The sequence below is a fragment of the Mustela erminea genome, chromosome 10 (genome assembly GCF_009829155.1).
Source record: "Mustela erminea isolate mMusErm1 chromosome 10, mMusErm1.Pri, whole genome shotgun sequence".
Lineage (NCBI taxonomy): Eukaryota > Metazoa > Chordata > Mammalia > Carnivora > Mustelidae > Mustela > Mustela erminea.
Window position 1 is genome coordinate 16,083,065 of NC_045623.1, and position 17,028 is coordinate 16,100,092.

The following is a 17,028-nucleotide window of genomic DNA, read 5'->3' on the forward strand; positions in this document are numbered from 1 at the left end:
CCTCTGCCTTCTGCTCAGGTCTTGATCTCAGGGTCCTGGAATGGAGTCCAGCATCAGGCTATCTGTTCAGCAGGGAGCCTGCTTCCTCCTCTCTCTCTCTCTGCCTGCCTCTCTGCCTATTTGTGATCTCTCTGTCAAATAAATAAATAAAATCTTAAAAAACACACACAACCCCCCCCAAAAAAAACAGCTTCTTGGTGTTAAAGAAGACCACCACCCCAACCTCTTACTCACCAACCCCATCCCAGCTTTATCTTGAGGATTAGGTAATAGAGAAAATATGTTGGAATTGCTCCATAATGGGAGGGGAAGGAGCTGGGATTGATTCAAGAAGAGGGCAAGTGGCCAGGTCAAAGGGGTGAATGACTTTCCCCAGGCTGGGTAAGATTTCCAAGTTTCCAGAAGTGGAAGCCTGTCCCTGGCTTGCACTGTGTGTTTGTGTGTGTGTGTGTGTGTGTGTGTGTGTGTACTGCAGTGGGGATCACTCCATGGGAAGTCTGGGCAAGTGGGATCCTGGGGCCTGGCTATGCACCCCAGACCACACACCCTTACCTCCACTCCTGCCCATCTGGCTTGCAGACTTTGGAAATGTACCCTTCGGTGGTACCCCAAGGATGGGGGAATAAGAACATCAAGACTGAAACAAACACAAAAACAAGGCTCTTCCCCAAATCCTTCCCCCAAATTTGTGAGACTTCACAGCCCTAGAGAGAAAAGTGGAAGAACCTCAGAACGTGACTAATGAATTTCCCGCCAACACTGACAGGCGGGAGCTGAGCCAGATTGCTTTAATTCGTAGGATTAGAAGACATGTGACGCTTCTTGCCCCGGAGTCAGTTGCAGCGAATTCATTCCAGCTAGACCTAGTTTCCCTGGGAGCGTTTTCGGTAGGTGGAAGGGTGGGGGAGAGTGGAAAGAATTCAAGAAGGTGGAGGAAGTAATAGGGGACCTAGGGGTCAGAATCCCCTCCTACTGCTTTCGGTCCCCAGGTCCGGGCCCCCGACTCCCTCCAAGAGAGGACAGCCCGCGCGCGGCCGCCCCTCCGGCTCCGACACAAACACACGCACGTGCGCCCCGCCCCCGCCGCGCGCACGCGCCCCGAGGCTCCGGCGGCGGCGACGGGCGCGCGCGCGGTGCTCGCTGCCCCCACGCCGCTCCCTCCGCTCGGATCGCGGCGCCTCCCGCTCCCCGCACCGCTCCACGCCGGACCCGCGGAATCGGAGGCGGCGACCGTGGTCGGTGGGCTCTTGCAGGTGCAGCGGTCGAGGCAGCGGCGCACGGGGAGCAGAGCGGAACCCGGCAAGTCCTCGGGAGGCGATGTGGCCGGGCGCGGGCCCCTGCGTAAGGCGGGCGCCGCGACAGGCCGGCCGGTGAGGCGCCGCTTGGGGGAGGCCGCGACGGAGCTCCCGGACCCGCCATGGGCTGAGACACGTCCTTGCCGAGCAGGTGCAGTGACCAGCGGTCCAGGGGGTGCTCGCCCCGACAGGCCCCGGGAACCCTCAACCCTGTCAGTAGGTGCCCTACCCAGCGGGTGCCCTGTTGACCTTCCCTCGGCTTCTCCCTAGAGGCGCTGCTGACCCCGCCGTCAAACTCGGCCCGTGCAGCCCCTGTGAAACCAGCAGCTTCTAACATCCCGGGCATACCCCCATCCTACACTCCTGTGACCCGAGCCCGGTAGGCCCTTGTGCTCCCCTCCTCTGCCCAGTGTTTTGAGCCCACTGCTTGCACCGCGTTTGGAAACTACCCAGCATCTCTCTTCGTTTCTCTTCTAGGCCAACATAGGGGTGGGGGCGGAGCGGGGGGCGGGGGGAGTGTGACAGAGAGGAGGAATGGTCAGTCCTTCCCTGCAGAGAACCTGGTCACCCCCAAACCCCTCCTCCCGTTCTCTCAAGCCTGTAGTGAAAGTGCCCCTTCCTTATCCCACCAGAACATGCCCGGGTGACTCTCTCCCAGATCTTCCTAGTGGCCTTCCTCGCCCTTCCCAGTGACACTATGCAACCCCAGCGCGACCCTCGAGGCCTCTGGCTCCTGCTGCTGTCCTTGTTCCTGCTCCTCTTTGAGGTGGCCAGGGCCGGCCGGCCGGTGGTTAGCTGCCCTGCCGCCTGCCTGTGCGCCAGCAACATCCTCAGTTGCTCCAAGCAACAGCTGCCCAATGTGCCCCACTCGTTGCCCAGCTACACCGCACTGTTAGACCTCAGCCACAACAACCTGAGCCGCCTGCGGGCCGAGTGGACCCCTACGCGCCTGATCCACCTGCAGTCCCTGCTGCTGAGCCACAACCACCTGAACTTCATCTCCTCCGAGGCCTTTTCCCCAGTCCCCAACTTGCGCTACCTGGACCTGTCCTCCAACCAGCTGCGTACACTGGACGAGTTCCTGTTCAGTGAGTTGCAGGCGCTAGAGGTGCTTCTGCTCTACAACAACCACATCGTGGCGGTGGACCGCTGCGCCTTCGACGACATGGCCCAGCTGCAGAAGCTCTACCTGAGCCAGAACCAGATCTCCCGCTTCCCCCTGGAACTGGTCAAGGAAGGAGCCAAGCTACCCAAGCTCACCCTCCTGGATCTCTCGTCCAACAAGCTGAAGAACTTACCGCTGCCCGACCTGCAGAAGCTGCCTGCGTGGATCAAGAACGGGCTGTACCTACATAACAACCCCCTGCACTGCGACTGTGAGCTCTACCAGCTCTTCTCCCACTGGCAGTACCGGCAGCTGAGCTCCGTGGTGGACTTCCAGGAGGACCTGTACTGCATGAGCTCTAAGAAGCTGCACAACGTCTTCAACCTGAGCTTCCTCAACTGCAGCGAGTACAAGGAGCGTGCCTGGGAGGCCCACCTGGGGGACACCTTGACCATCAAGTGTGACACCAAGCAGCAGGGGATGACCAAGGTGTGGGTGACGCCTAGCAACGAACGGGTGCTCGATGAGGTGGCCAACGGCACGGTGACGGTGTCTGAGGACGGCAGTCTGCATTTCCAGCAGGTACGGGTTGAGGATGCGGGTGTGTATACCTGCTACGCCATGGGGGAGGCTTTCAACGAGACCCTGTCTGTGGAGTTGAAAGTGTACAATTTCACCTTGCACGGCCACCATGACACCCTCAACACAGCCTATACGACCCTCGTGGGCTGCATCCTCAGTGTGGTCCTGGTCCTCATATACCTGTACCTTACCCCTTGCCGATGCTGGTGCCGGGGTGTCGAGAAACCGTCCAGCCATCAAGGAGACAGCCTCAGCTCGTCCATGCTTAGCACCACACCCAACCACGATCCCATGGCTGGCGGGGACAAGGATGATGGTTTTGACCGCCGGGTGGCCTTCCTGGAGCCTGCTGGTCCCGGGCAGGGCCAAAACGGCAAGCTCAAGCCAGGCAACACCCTGCCAGTGCCCGAGGCAACCGGCAAGGGCCAGCGGAGGATGTCGGATCCGGAGTCGGTCAGCTCGGTCTTCTCTGATACACCCATTGTGGTGTGAGCAGGATGGGTTGGTGGGGAGATTCTGCCCCAGGAGAGGTAACGCACCCCTGAAGGATATGAGGGGATGGAAGAGCGGGCTGGCTGCCCAAGGGAGTGGGTTCCCCCCCGACCTCCAGGGAACTGGTCACGGGTACAACAGCTGGCAAGTCCTCAACCAGGGTGTGGCTGCCACGATTTCCAAATAGGGATATACTAATCCTCAGGCAAGTGCTACACCCTTACCCCCCAAGCCCTGGGAATTCTCCGTGCGGTGGAGGAAGAGGAGCATGTCTGAGTTGGGTGGGAATGAGGAAGGGGTGGGGGGAAGAGCAGATTCCCTAAACTTTTTCGAGGTCATCCTTAGCTCCTTAAGAGAAAATCATCTGGGGGAAAATTTTTTTTTTTCTATCTCTGCCCACCCACACCTGTGATGTTGTGTGTGTTGGGGGGCGGATCTTCCACAGGAGCCACACTGGGAAGAGCTGGGGTGTCTTTGGCCAGGAAGTCACACTTCGCAGCTGGGGAAATTGGAAACCTTTGGAAAAATGAGTCAGGAAAAGGCTGAGACCTCAATCAGTAACGCTCCCCAAAGCTGTTGTGATTTCCCACAAATGCCTCTCTTTCCCCATGAGTCCTGGACGGACGGATCTTTGCGGGAGCCTGGCCTATTGCCTATTAGGTACGGCAACAACATGAGACGTGGTCTCTGTGCCAGGCCCTGGAACCAGGGGCACAGAGGGATACAGCTTGACCTGAGGGGTCTGTATCACGGCATGGGTGCTGGCACAAAACCGTAGATGGGGCATAAACTCCAGGTTTGCTAATTCTCTTGTTGGTGAAACCCTTGGTTAGCACTTGGTTCCCAGCACCTGTGTGTTAGACCAGGGTGGGGGCTGCTGAAGGCAGAGATTTTATGCATGCCTGCCACAGACCTGGGAAGGGGGGCCACTTCAACCCAAGGAGGAGGAGGAGAGTAAACCAGCCTCTGTTACGTAGCATTCAGCTGGGCCTACCTGGTTTCCTGATGCCATCTCTTCTCTCAGTCTCCTTAGCAAGCTCAGGTGGGATTGAGTTTTCCCTAATATGCTGCTCTGCCAGTGGAGGAAGCCTGGAGAGTCTGGCTCGCAGCTGCGTGAGACTGGTCCTGGGGATAGAGGGGACCAGTTATGGATCTCTCTGTTGAGAAAGCAGGCTTGGTCCTCTCTTAGATCTCATCCTGCTGCAAAGCCAAAGAATGGGATTTCATCACCCAGGGGGGTGGAATTGGATGGTCTCTGCCCCAGAAGGGCAAGCTGAAGTGCTGCTTAGAGTTCTGCCCCACTCCACAAGGTTCCAGGCAGTCTTGTTAACAGAGACACTGGCACTAAACTTTCCACAGGAAAGTTCTGCCGCCGCCATCCCTTTCAGCCAAAGGTCTGTGCAGTTGCTGGTGGTCAGGCCGGGGGAACTTAAGAGCAGACCCAACATTCCCTTCCATCCAGGGTTGCAGAACACTTTGGGTATGGAAATGACTGTGCCCTTTGACTATCCCGCAGGCCCAGGGAGACTGGTCCTCTGAGCTTTGGCAAAGGGATGAGCAGGGCAAAGGTGAAAATGTTCTCTGACGTTGGTCTTTTTCAGTGTCTCCCCTTCTCCCAACCAAGCTCCCTGTCCGTTGGAAGTTCTCCAGATCTTCTGGTTTTCAGACCTGCTCTCTAGGTTCTAAGGGGTATGTCCTCTATCTGTGGGTGAGGGCTGCTTGCTAGGAGGGCCTGACTCCCGCTGCCTATTAAGATTGGGAAAGGGGACTGGAACTCAACATCTTCCTTGTCTGTTCCTGGGATGTCAAGACTGCTGTCCATCCTTTCTCAGTAACCTAGTTTGTCAAGAGAGATGCAGCATTTCCTTCAAGTACTTGCATGCTCCTGGGTATGCATGCTTCCAAGTGCGCAAGCACACTAGCGCCTTGACTCCCCTCAGGACAGTGATTCTGCAGTCCCCGCTAAAGACCCCGGTCACAGTGGGTTCCACCTATGTGCCCAGCCTCATGCACACAGCTATCTTGCTCCGTAGGAGAGACAGTGACCACGCCAGGCTCCCCAGATACAAACTCTTGTACTTTTAATTTCCGAACTCCCTGAAGCTTTCCCCGCACATCCGTGGCACTGAGTAAGTTCTCTACGAAGGCTGGAGTTAGGAGAACCGCAGGCTGGCAACCTGGGGAGGAGGGATGCTGAGGAGCTGGCTGGTTCTTCAGACCCTTCAGAAACCTTCTCAGATTAAAGACAATATACATGAGAAATAAATGCAGAACTAGGTCGATGATGGCCCCAGAAGGAGACCGATAGGGGAATAAGCAGCTGTAAGTTGTTCTTCCTTCTTTAACTGCCCTGGAAAGATAGGGGCATGAAGGAAAAGTCATCTTGTTATATTCCAGAGACTTCTGAGGACTTTGGTCCTGGCTGCCCTCCTCAGACTTATTAGGACACTGGGGGAAATCTCATCTCCATGCTGCAGTTTCCCACTGGGCACCACCTAGGGCTCTAAAAATCTTTAAAATAGATGTCGAGTGAAGTTGGCCTTCTGGAGCATTTTGAGCTCCTGAGGACTAGGAGGGCCAATTTCTTCAGAAGTTCTACCCAGCTTAGGGAATAAGAAAAGACCCTGAGGCCCTGCGTCTCCCTACTGTATCCACTAGGTCGGCCCCTTGTTTGAAATACTGGTAGATGTGTCTGGCTGCCCCACCAGGACATTGAACTGATTAGCCTCTTCCCGTGGTTTCAGTCGTTAGAACCCAAAGGTAGCTTTCTACTTGGGGGATTAGGTACTCAGCATATATAAGCTCACTAGAACCTTGTGTAGGAAACTTCCAGGTCTGATCATAAGAACAAGCTGAGAAATCTCCTTCCCTTCCCCCCACCCTGAACTCATAAACCAGACATATCTCCCAGGAAGCAGGTGTCCCTGGAGACAGAATATGGCAGGGCTCTACAATCTGTCTGTGTGATTATTTGTGATCTTTTTTCTTTTGCCTGTATTTATGGGGCTCCTAGGAAGGAGCCAGGAGAGGGTACAGCCCAGCTGGGGACAGTAAAGCTGATTGATTCCCATTTTCTGTGTGTTCTTACCTCTGTACTTCCTTGTTGCCCTGCTGGTGAAGCAAGCAGGCCTCCCTTTGTCCAGGACCCCGTCCCTCCCACTTATGTACACCCAGGCTGGCAAACCTTGGAGCCTCTGGGCTCTGAAAACTAGACCATGATCATTAAACCTGGCTTGAGTCTCCGTTTGGGCAGTCTGTGACTGGTTTATTTATCTTTTCAGCCTATGTGTGGGTGGGGCTCACTGTGCCTCCTAAGTGTGTGGCCTAAGGAGAGGACTTTGAAATGCTATTTTTTAAAACATTTTATTTATTTGACAGAGAGAGACACAGTGAGGGAGGGAACACAAGCAGGGGAAGTGGGAGAGGGAGAAGCAGGCTTCACACTGAGCAGGGAGCCCCATGTGGGGCTCCATCCCAGGACCTATGACCTGAGCCCAAGGCAGACGCTTAATGACTGAGCCACCCAGGTGCCCCTTAAATGCTGTTCTAAAGGCAAGGGTAGAATCCACATCCGGGCATGAAAACAGACCAGGGTCAACGAACTTTCTTCTGTGAGGAGCCAGACAGTAAATACGTTAGGCTTTGCAGGCCAGACGCTCTCTGGTAGAGCTACTCAGTCGGGCCGTGGTAGCAGGATGGCTACGTGAACTGATAAGTGAGGCTCTATTCCAGTAAAACTTTATTTACACACATTGAAATTTGAATTTCATATCATTTTCATGTGACTTTTGAGTTTTTTCAACCATTTAAAAATATAAAAACTTTATTAGCCCACAGACCATACAAATCCCAGCAGTGGCTGGTTTTGGCTGGCAGACCATAGTTTCCCGACCCGATAGATTCTCAAAAGAAATGCCACTGATGCTGTAGCAAGAGAGAGTTTAGAAATTCCTTCACTTGGGGCTACTGCCTGTGGATAGTGGAATCTTCCTGGATCCCTGGGGAGGAGGGCTGCCTCCCCACAGAGTTCTCTTAAAAGTCTGGATGAAGCCTTCTGACTGGGCTACGGAAAACCACTTGCACTGGAGTAAAAAAGTCAGTGGAAAGCAGCTCAGTTTTGGTATTTTTATTATTACCTGTATTTTTTTTTTGATACTGTAAATAGTAACTCTCTTAGTTTGGCTCAGAGCATATTAATTGAATGGGCAGATTAATACTCATTGACAGTTTAATGTGTCCTAGGCATTGCATAGAACAGAGAAATGGAATCCCCACATTCTTGGTACAGACATAGCCTACCAGAAATTGGACCAGATTCTACTAAACTCTGAACATGCATATTCTTTGGCTATTCTCTTGGTACTTCTAGAAGGGGATTGTCATGATAGAATCCAAGAGGGGAGAGGAAATGGTAAAAGGAAAACAAATTAAAAACTAGAATTTGAATCATTACCTAATTTCCTGTATTGATAAAATCTTGCCCAAAGGGCAGCCCTCCTCTGTTTGGAAAGTTGTCCTGTTCTCTTCATGAAGAACCACCAAAGTGATGAGGCGATGGAGTCACTCACCAGCCACATCAGACAAATCAACCTTGGCAGGCAAGTGAAATGATAGATGTCAATGCCAGAGTACCCCCATAGTCTACATTTACATGGCATTTTTCATCTTTTTAAAGTTTTTGCTGTGGCTGACATTGGCCAAGAAGAGAATAGGTCTGGGAAGACTCCTGGGTGTTCTCCCATCATGACCTGTGCCTAGCCCTGTCTCTGAGCCTGAAAAGTTTTGGTGCTCCTTTGCACCATCATGCCAAAGTCCATGGCTGCAACTCAGCGCCCCCACCCCCAAGGCACAAGAAACTCCCAAAGGTTCTGGTCAAGATTGCAATTTTGTCTGCCATATCTTGCGGCACTCTTCTTAGCTCCTCATAGGTGGCATTTCAGAGGAGTGGGGGAGACTAATAGGACAGCTGCCTTGTAGAACAGAACCTGAGAGTTCAGTTGCACTGGCCAGCCTCGTCTCCCTTCCTCTTGATCTCTCACCTCCTTCCCTTTGCCATTGTAGTTCTTGTACAGCTGACCTTGTCTCGCAGGAAACCACTTTCCCCATCCACACTGTAGAAAAGGCTCAGACCTGTGCAGTAGGAAGGTTGGCTTTTCTGGTCTGCTACAGTGAGCCTTTGCTTCCTCTCCTGGGGCTTGAGAGAGGAAGACTAAGGGAGCTGCCACATTGGGCTAATATGCCATCGGGTAGGAGATCCCAAGTGGTAAAGATACACAGACCTGCCCTGAGGCAGTCTCCATCAGCACGGTTACTGTCCCAGAAACATAGAGGGCATGGAACCGTGGACTAAGAGAACCATTCCTCCGTGAGCTAGGATACAGAGCCCTGCAGGGAGCCTACCAGGCACCCTATGGCACTGGCATACATAAAGGTGAGAGTCACTGGCACCAAAGTTAGGGGTGTGTGTATGCATATGTGTGTGTCTTGCACAAACATGCACGCAGGGTGAGGATCACCACAGCTGGACAGAGCTTGGTGCTGCTTTCCCCTCACCTCCCACTGCTTCCTCGCTTGGCCATAGTTGGCTTTTGGTGGGGTCCAGCCAGAAAGGCCCAGTTCCATCCTGGGCATCCTTAGAAAGCATGGGAAGATAACTCACAATCTGCTCTAAAGAGAGGGGTGCTGGGGGCCCCTCATGTGTACGCAATGAAACAGAGCTGGGGCCTCTGGTACCACAGAATGCCCTGAAGTAGCTGTTTAATCTGCTTTTAGTGGAGATTTAAAAAATCATCTGGGAAATTCTGACGATAATGGGTAGATTAAAAACTGGGGCTCTTATTCCCTGCACGTTGGTGACTAGCCAAGCCTTCCGGGTGGATGAGTGGGGGAAGGCTGTCTTACTGGAGGTATTTTGGGTCTGCTTTAAGCTTAGCCCCGTGCTGGGAACTGTCTCCTTCAAACCACCCTCGAGTCTGGGGCCCTGTGGTTCTGCACCGTCACCTAGGTCTTCTCTGTGACTGTGCTGGTGAGACGTGCCAGGGCTATGCCCACAACACCTGACTAGTGTCTCATTACCAGATCCCAGGTTAGGAAAAAAAAGAAAAAAGATAAAAACCCGAATACACAATACACAGCCTCTGCACGCCTGTGATTCCTGTGATTCCTGCCTCCGCGCGCACCCCAGGCGGACTGCGGGCAGTTCTCAGACAAATGGAATGGAAAGTATTCTTCCCCTAATTTAACATTTAAATAGAACTGCCTTCCTGGTGTGTATGTGTGTTTTAATTCCTATAAAGTCCTTTAAGGAGGAGAGGACTGGATCCTCCCCCACAAGCCTATAACAGGGAAAGAGAAGCCTGTGACCAAGCTAGGTGCTGCGTGTCACACCTCTGCATCTCCAGTGTCTGGTATGAAGGCCTGAGGCTGGCCTTGCTCAGCCTGGGGCTACAGGGGAAACCAGAGTGAGGGAGGGCAGTGTTGTGTCCATTACCGTTGCTTCTGCCTTCCTGGACTGCTCCACTCTGCTTTTCCTTCAGAAGTGCAGAATTAGGTAGGAGAGACTAGACAGACATGGGACCTGCTCTAAGAACTTCAGGCTGGATGAGGGGACAAGTGCACTGACTTCCAAATTTACAATCAGCCTCATGCCCTGAAAACACCAGGCAGGCAGCACTTAGGGCTGGCTTTGCTAGGGTCATAACTTTGGTCACAGAGTACATGACAGCGGACCTTGCACCTAGCAGGAGGAAATGTGTGTGTGTTCCCTTTTGACGACCAAAAAACAACCTGAGACTTGGGTCCCCGTGGCCTGGTATCCGTAACCATTGACCGCCTCCCTGAAAGAAGCATCAAACCCAGGGCAAGGCCGAGTAAGAGAGAGTCAAGGACAAGAACATACTTAGAAACATATCTGTTTCCATTTGTTTAATGCTTTAGACTTTCCAGTGCCTGTTAACATGCATTCTCTGCTGACCCTCACAACACCCCTGTGAGGTAGGGGGAGCAGTGAGCCGCTCACCTGTGGCCACACTGCTGTTAGGAGCCCAGCAAACCCAGTCCTGGCTCCCAGGTCAGTGCTGTGCTTTTCACTGCCTGATCCACAGGCTCTTATGTCAACCAGATACGGGAGCAACAGAGCCCTAACCCAAAAGCCTCCCTGTTCCCTAAGCCCCCAGTAATGCTGAGACTAGGGCATCAGGGCCAGCACTGCCATTCTCAGCAGAGACTACACTGTGATCCCCAAACCTGCCTTTGTCAGGTGAGAAGGCCTTAGTAATTTACTCAGGGGGTGCTCGGGGCCCACTCCCAGAGGAAAGAAGCCTCAAGCCAGGGCTAGGAAGTGACCCTCTAACTGCCCCCCTGCTCTCCCCATTCCATTACACTCCAGCCGCCCAGGAGGAGGGGTAAGGTGAGGGCTGGCTGACTCAGCCTGCAAATGCCTGAAGCTCTGGAGCTGAAAGGCCCCAGCACTGTGCAGCTAATGATTATTATTAACTCTGAGCAGGCCTTGGCACAGCAACCAGCTGGCTCGGGGAGGATGCCTAGATCTCCCACAGCGAGGTTTGAAAAACAAGACCCAGAGCAGCCATGCATGGGGGTGGAAGGGTGGGGACAATGAGAAAGAAGGGGCAGGCTGGTGTCAGGAACCGGGAGGGGCAGTGTGCCCTGGGGGGCTGTAGGGAGAGAAGGAACAGGCCAGCAAGGGACAGCAGCCCACCTTTGATGCAGCTCAACAGCCGAGGGGAGGCTGGAAGACTTCCCCAGACACAGCGCCCAGCCATCATCCAACACAAACTCCCCCAGGCAGGTGGGGGGTTGGGGAGGGTGTGCTCCAGGGAAGGCATGGTTGGTGGTAGGGGGAGATGGGAGGCGTCTGAACCCAGAACAGTAATCCTGTTACCATTCGGATTTGGTTACAAAAAACATCTACATTTCTAATGTCCTCAAGGTTGAGTTTGAAATATAATCATATTTGGAATCAAGTCTTAGTGAGCCTGATATGCAAATCTGTGCAAATGACATGCAATTTTTTTTTTTTTTAATTTGAGCACCCTGGTTGGTTGTTTTTTTTGTTTGTTTGTTTGTTTTTAAAGGCAAAACAGGCTGACTACTAGCAGCTTTCCCTAGCCAGGGAACAAGGGCAAAAGGGCAGCCATTTGCTTCCTCCCCCCAAGGCCTCTGCCTCATGGTGGAGGTGCCCAGCTAACATCCCAGATGGGGAGATACAGAGAGGTGGGGAGAACAGAGGGAGGAGGGCTATGGGAGGAGGAAACGCACACGAGGAGGCGTGTGCAGCCGGCAGCCACCCAGCTCCCAGCTGGAGGAAGAGTGCCCTGGCACTGAGGTCTAATGGTTGTCCAGCTGCTGCCCCAGGATGTGAGGGCAGGTGGCGATGGAGGGAGAGATGCAGAAGGGGGAGGGAAGTCCCCCTGACAATCTGGCGGACCAGGAAGAAGGGCTCCTCCTGGTGACCTACTCCCCATACTGCAGTCAGACAGGCTCTGCAGAAGACCACCTGTGCCCTCCTCTCCGCCCTGTGCCCCTGCCCTCCAGGCCTCCTGGTCAGAGAGGTGACAGCTGGGGCCCCTTCCTCCTGCGGAATATAAATTACTTCCCCCTTCCTCTGAGGGCTGGGAATAGACATCAGCTGGCACAGCCCACGCAAACTACCGGCTGTCAGCCCGCCCGCCCGCCTGCCCAGCAGCCCCCGCACCACCTGGGAGCAGGCGACACCTCAGGCAGGCTCAGGCTTTATGGCGCTGGCTGCCTGGCTCGCGGAAGCTGGTGAACCTCACCCCACTCTGTCACCCTGCTGTAGACAGAGTGAGACTCCCAGCACTGGCTGTGATGGGGGAGAGGAGAACGAGTCCCCGAGCAGTAACCCTCAATAACAATGTCCTTCATGCCATGCCGGGCACCATCTCTTCCAAGTTCAGACCACACTGGGTAGTCTGAGAGGGGAGAGAAGGCAAGCAGACAGGAATAATCACCCTCTGAAGGTGCAGAGACCCTCAGTTTAGATGCTCCAAGTCTGGAGAGCTTCTGGGAGACGCCATCTGACCCAGTGAGATCCGCTCAGAGGACTTCTGCCCTTGCAGTCCCCATTCCTAGACTGTTAAACTATGCCAACCTCCTTGCTTCTGAACCACTCAGGGAGGGAGGTCTTCAATCTTAGGAAGAGCCAGGGCATCTAAATTACTGCCATCTAGGAATTCCTGCCCTGCTCCCGGGACTGGGGCTCCAGTCCCTTCACCCAGGCCTCCTGCAGCTCTCACTGAGCTGTCTATCCACCTCAACACCAGCTTTCCTGGCGTGGCTGTCTACAGTCCTTGCCATGATCTATGGAGGTCCACCCCCAAGCAAGCCAGACCACAGTTAAGCCAATCTGGCACCCAGCTCACCACTGAGGAAAGCCTGGGGAACTACCTTCAGTTTGGAACAAGGAGTGGGTTTCTGCAGGGAAGAGGGCCCAGCCCCTTTTTGCCAACTGGCACCACACTCAGCCCCCTCCTGGGCCAAAGAGCTGGCAAGAGACAGCAACTGAGAAGAGCTTAGTTGAGAAGGGGAACCGGGGAGACTTTGTTTTTCCTAGATCAGAATAGCCCTACCCCACTTCCTTAACTCTTATTTTGTTCTAAAAACTCTGGAATACCTCCACAAAGATATGTGCTAGGGCATGAACCTGAGCCCTAGGAAGGGCTATGAGAGGTTCAGGACAACTGTGCCACTCAGAACACCTGGCAGGGAAAGGCACTCACCCATGTCCTGCAGCCCTCAAGCCCAGATTCTGAGGTGGGCTGAAGGGTGTTCTTAACTGAGCTAAGAAGCCCAGCCAGGAGCCAGAGGCTTGCTGAAGCCAATGCCCTTCTGCTCCTACAAAAGCTTTAAAGTGACTTCAGTGCTTTTAACTGTCTTGGGAGTTCAAGAGAGCCTCGTCCAGGACTCTTCTCTCCACAGTGCCTGACCCCCTGTGCCCTAGTCCAGGAGCCCAATCAGCAGATTCCTGGAAGGCCACGGGGGCAGACCTGTCCCTCCAAAGGGATAACGGGATAATGAATTTAGGAATGACATCCTGAGTCTGCTTAGCCATCCAGAGAGGGGAGTGTGTTTCTGTGGCATCAACCTGACAGACACTGAATGTTGGAGACTGTTTAGAAACACTCACCCATGACACAGATGCAGAAACTGGTCCCGAGATGTGTGACTTGCCTAAGGTTGCCCAACAGACTCTACAAGAACCATAACTCATGGTCTCCCTCCAAACTGCTTTCTCGAAGACCCCCACCCCCGCCAAAACCAGTGTTGTCATTCATAAGTTACTGGAACCCAATTCTCTATCAGACACACAGGCAAGAAATGACTGTGAACACCCTCACCACCACCACCCAAAACTTCTGTCTCCAATCACGAATGGAGGCTTCAGGATCAAGCCTCCCCCGGCCCTGCCCACCACCTTCCACTGGCACCCAGTATACTTCCCCACTTTGACCCACTGAGTCATCATCAGAAATAGCACTTTGGGTTTCTGCAGCTGCTGGCCCAGTTAAGAAGTATAAAACCCCTACTACTTCTGAAATGAATCCCCTAAAGGTCATAAAAGGGAACATTTAGGTCCAAGACAAGTGTCCCACCTACATTCAGAGTTCAGAGGAACTCACATTTCCATTTTCTTCTTTGGCAAGTAGGAGCTGGAGATCTGGTGCATGATCACCAGGGCCGGATAGAGGGGCAGGGCCAGGCACAGGTACCAGGCTGTGCCTTTGATCTGGGCCTGGAACCACACTGAGTACATGCCCAGGAGCACCGTTACTGTAGCCAGCAGATAGACTACCAGTCCACATGTCAGATGGTAGAGCTTGAGGCGAGCCACTCTTGAGACCCTGGCTGCTCGAGGACAGAGGAGGCAGAACCCACACAGTGCCTGACCACTAGTGGCCAGCAGTGTCAGAGCCCCTACCCAGCTGTGCCAGGACACCAGGTGGGGCAGCTCACTGCGGGTCCTGCTGAAGATGATGAAGCCCAGGCCCAGGGCTGCACAGAGGATGGCCAGGGTCTGCCCTGCCCAGTGGAGCCGGATCCGGGCCTTGCGGGAGCAGAAGAAGAACAGGGAGTGTTCAGGCGAGAAGAGTAGGATGGCCTCAGCCATGCAGAGGCAGAACTGTGAACACAGGAGAGGGCCAGTGAGCCTCAGGCCCAGCGTGGAGGCCTAAGGAAAAGGAGGTGCTCTCATACATCCAAACAAGGATGACAAAGGGTGATGGCTAAAGAACTCCACCCCCGCCCCCGACCTCCTGCCTCGCAGGTCAGCATTTCTGGGCACAAGTGGGAATCAACACTTGAGTGGAAGTCTTATCATTCAGGCTGACCGGCATGCCAACCTCCACAACCAATGACTCCCTATTTCTTTACCAATGTTAAGCAAATCTACAGCAAATGTTAAACTGCCTCCTTAATTTTGCGAGTGGGGGGTAAGGGGTAAGGGAGTTGGGAAGGAGGGGTGATTGCACAACACTACTACTACTTCCTCCTTTCAGACCCTAGGAGAGAAAGACTCATCTTCCATACCCTCCCAACACCCCTCAACCACCTGACATTAACTACAGCCCAGCCTTCCATATCTCTCAACCGAGCTGCAGGGGACGATGGAACCCTCGCTCTTTCCCCCACCTCTCTGAGCCTTAGAAAAAGGCTGAGCCTCTGAAAGCCTGATGCTTCCCTACGGGGCATTTCCAAACAAATCAGCTGCAGAAAAGAAACTCAAACTCACCGCCAAGGCCATGAATACAGGGTGCCAGGAGAAAAGACCTAAGAATCAAAGAGAACAGACTGACGGCTGGGCACCATGTTTCTGCCCCTGTGGCTGGCTGGAACCCAAACAATCCGGCTACAGGGGACAGGTCAGTGCACTATTTCCAGCCCGAATGAGGAACTCCGCGCAAAGTGGAGCAGCCAATCGGGCTTACGGTGAGCAACCAAGGGGGAAAACATACACCAGTCTGGCCTGGCTTCCCCATCCGGCAGTTTGGCAGCTCGGCAGCTCAGCTCGGCAGCTCGCAGCTGTCAGCCCAGTCCTAGGGTGGACCTTGGCCTCCTTTACTTGCATCCTCCACGAGGGGCTCCGCTTCTGTTGTAGTGGTGAGTTCAACTGAGTGTGTCGACCTTCCGACCCCCGCGCCCAAAGCCCCACCCTTCCAGGACCCACTTCCCGGGGCCCTTACTACCCCTCCACAGGTCGCCCCTCCACTGCGGGGGTCCTCACTCCGGGTCTCGGAGCGCTCCCAGCTACGCTCCCTTAGCATCCCGGCTCCGCCCCTTTCCCTGGCCCCGCCCCGCCTTGCACACTCACTGGTTCCCGGCCGGGACAACACAGTCAGGAAGATGGTGAAACCCAAAGCCACCAGGTGCGCCAAGATTCCACTGCCTGTCCGCAGCCAAAGGGTCAGTCTCGGCTCCCTCGCCGGAGCGGGAAGCAGACCTGCCTCCAGGGGCTGCATAGCCGGGCCGGGCCGGCGCACACTCCCAGCGGCTGGAGCGCGTCTTCCGGGTTTGAGATCGCGGAGGCGGCCGCTGCTGCGGGAGAGGCCCCTCCCCCGGCCGCCGCCGACACTACGGCGGCCTTGCCCACAGCGCCCTCTGGAGGCTGGGGGGAAAGCGCGTCCGCCCTGGAGAGCCGTGGGGCGGGGGCAGAAGGGGACCAGACTGCAGGTGGCCAGCCGGGTTTCTTCTGTCAACCTGTTTGTACCTTTCTGTCCACCAGGGCTTACGTCTCAAGTAGCCTGTGGAAATTACACTTATGGCAACTAATTCCACCCATACCCCAATCACAAACTTCGCACGATGAACCAAAAGTGTGAAACCAGTGCTTTGAACTGTCTTCCAGAAACAATGAATTTCTCAGCTTGCCCACGCCCTCCTGCCCTCCCTTCTTCTGGCTTGTTAAGGGAGTTAAGAGTCCTCCCTGCCTAAAAGCAAGGGCACTGGAAGGTAAGGACCAAGCCAGAAAATATTGCCCATGCCTGGTGAGTTCAGGTTTGAGGACCAAAGGAGGGGGGTACAACTGTGTCACCCCTGTTGGCACACTAGCCTCCAGTGACATACATGGAAGAACTAGGGCACTCCCAGCCCTTCCCACCTCCACACCATGTGCTCAGCCCTGGGAAGCCAGGTGATCCTGAGGGACCAGGACCTCCCACATTCCTGCTGCCTCCCACACCATAAGTTTCCTAAGTGATCATACCTTTCCCCTTCCTGCCTCCAAAAAGGTGTAGTTCAGCTTAAGGAGGCCTACCTGGGAGAGACTCTACCCTTTCCTGAAGGGCAAACCCACAGGGACCAGGGGCCAGGGACCAAAAGAGCCTGTCCCACCGAAGTCACAGACATCGTTAGAGCAGTTACCAACTTAATTCAAGCTCCCCCAGTGGTTGAGAAAATGAGGCTGCTAGGGAGAGACGGCAAGGGCAGGAACAGCTGAAGAGACTGAAGCAATAGTTCAGAGACTATGATGGAGGCCCGGCAGTGCTGGAAGACTGGAAAAGGGCCCAGGACGACTCCCAC

The 17,028-nt window shown here is 54.4% G+C and overlaps 2 protein-coding genes across 7 annotated transcripts; one reads left to right on the forward strand and one right to left on the reverse strand.

The window, feature by feature from the left end:
* The first annotated feature begins 1,083 nt into the window (after positions 1-1,083).
* Positions 1,084-6,720, forward strand: AMIGO1 (adhesion molecule with Ig like domain 1). 3 transcript variants are annotated; one of them, XM_032302534.1, is made up of 3 exons: positions 1,360-1,446; positions 1,566-1,674; positions 1,928-6,720. In XM_032302534.1, the coding sequence occupies exon 3, from the start codon at positions 1,993-1,995 to the stop codon at positions 3,472-3,474; it is 1,482 nt and encodes a 493-aa protein (XP_032158425.1). In that variant the 5' UTR covers positions 1,360-1,446; positions 1,566-1,674; positions 1,928-1,992; the 3' UTR covers positions 3,475-6,720. The 3 variants fall into 3 exon arrangements, with proteins under 3 accessions (XP_032158427.1, XP_032158425.1, XP_032158426.1); XM_032302536.1 differs by lacking the exon at positions 1,566-1,674 and having other exon boundaries at positions 1,084-1,446; XM_032302535.1 differs by lacking the exon at positions 1,566-1,674 and having other exon boundaries at positions 1,428-1,511.
* Positions 6,721-10,369: 3,649 nt separating this feature from the next.
* On the reverse strand, positions 10,370-16,068 carry LOC116567052 (cytochrome b561 domain-containing protein 1). 4 transcript variants are annotated; one of them, XM_032301859.1, is made up of 3 exons: positions 15,821-16,068; positions 15,242-15,279; positions 10,370-14,680 (listed from the first exon to the last, which is right to left on the reverse strand). In XM_032301859.1, exons 1-3 carry the CDS (start codon positions 15,966-15,968, stop codon positions 14,129-14,131), a joined length of 738 nt encoding a protein of 245 aa, XP_032157750.1. In that variant the 5' UTR covers positions 15,969-16,068; the 3' UTR covers positions 10,370-14,128. The 4 variants fall into 4 exon arrangements, with proteins under 4 accessions (XP_032157750.1, XP_032157751.1, XP_032157753.1 ...); XM_032301860.1 differs by having other exon boundaries at positions 10,370-14,632; positions 15,821-16,067; XM_032301862.1 differs by lacking the exon at positions 15,821-16,068 and adding an exon at positions 15,465-15,557 and having other exon boundaries at positions 10,370-14,632.
* Positions 16,069-17,028: the final 960 nt, after the last annotated feature.

Excerpts from the sequence above, each read along its gene's own strand:
- LOC116567052 (XM_032301859.1), bottom strand. The coding sequence starts at position 15,968 with ATGCAGCCCCTGGAGGCAGGTCTGCTTCCCGCTCCGGCGAGGGAGCCG. Across the intron at positions 15,280-15,820 it reads GTTGTCCCGGCCGGGAACCA|GTCTTTTCTCCTGGCACCCT; the intron begins GTGAGTGTGCAA and ends TTTGATTCTTAG. Across the intron at positions 14,681-15,241 it reads CTGTATTCATGGCCTTGGCG|GCCTCCACGCTGGGCCTGAG; the intron begins GTGAGTTTGAGT and ends CCTTTTCCTTAG.
- AMIGO1 (XM_032302536.1), top strand. The coding sequence starts at position 1,993 with ATGCAACCCCAGCGCGACCCTCGAGGCCTCTGGCTCCTGCTGCTGTCC.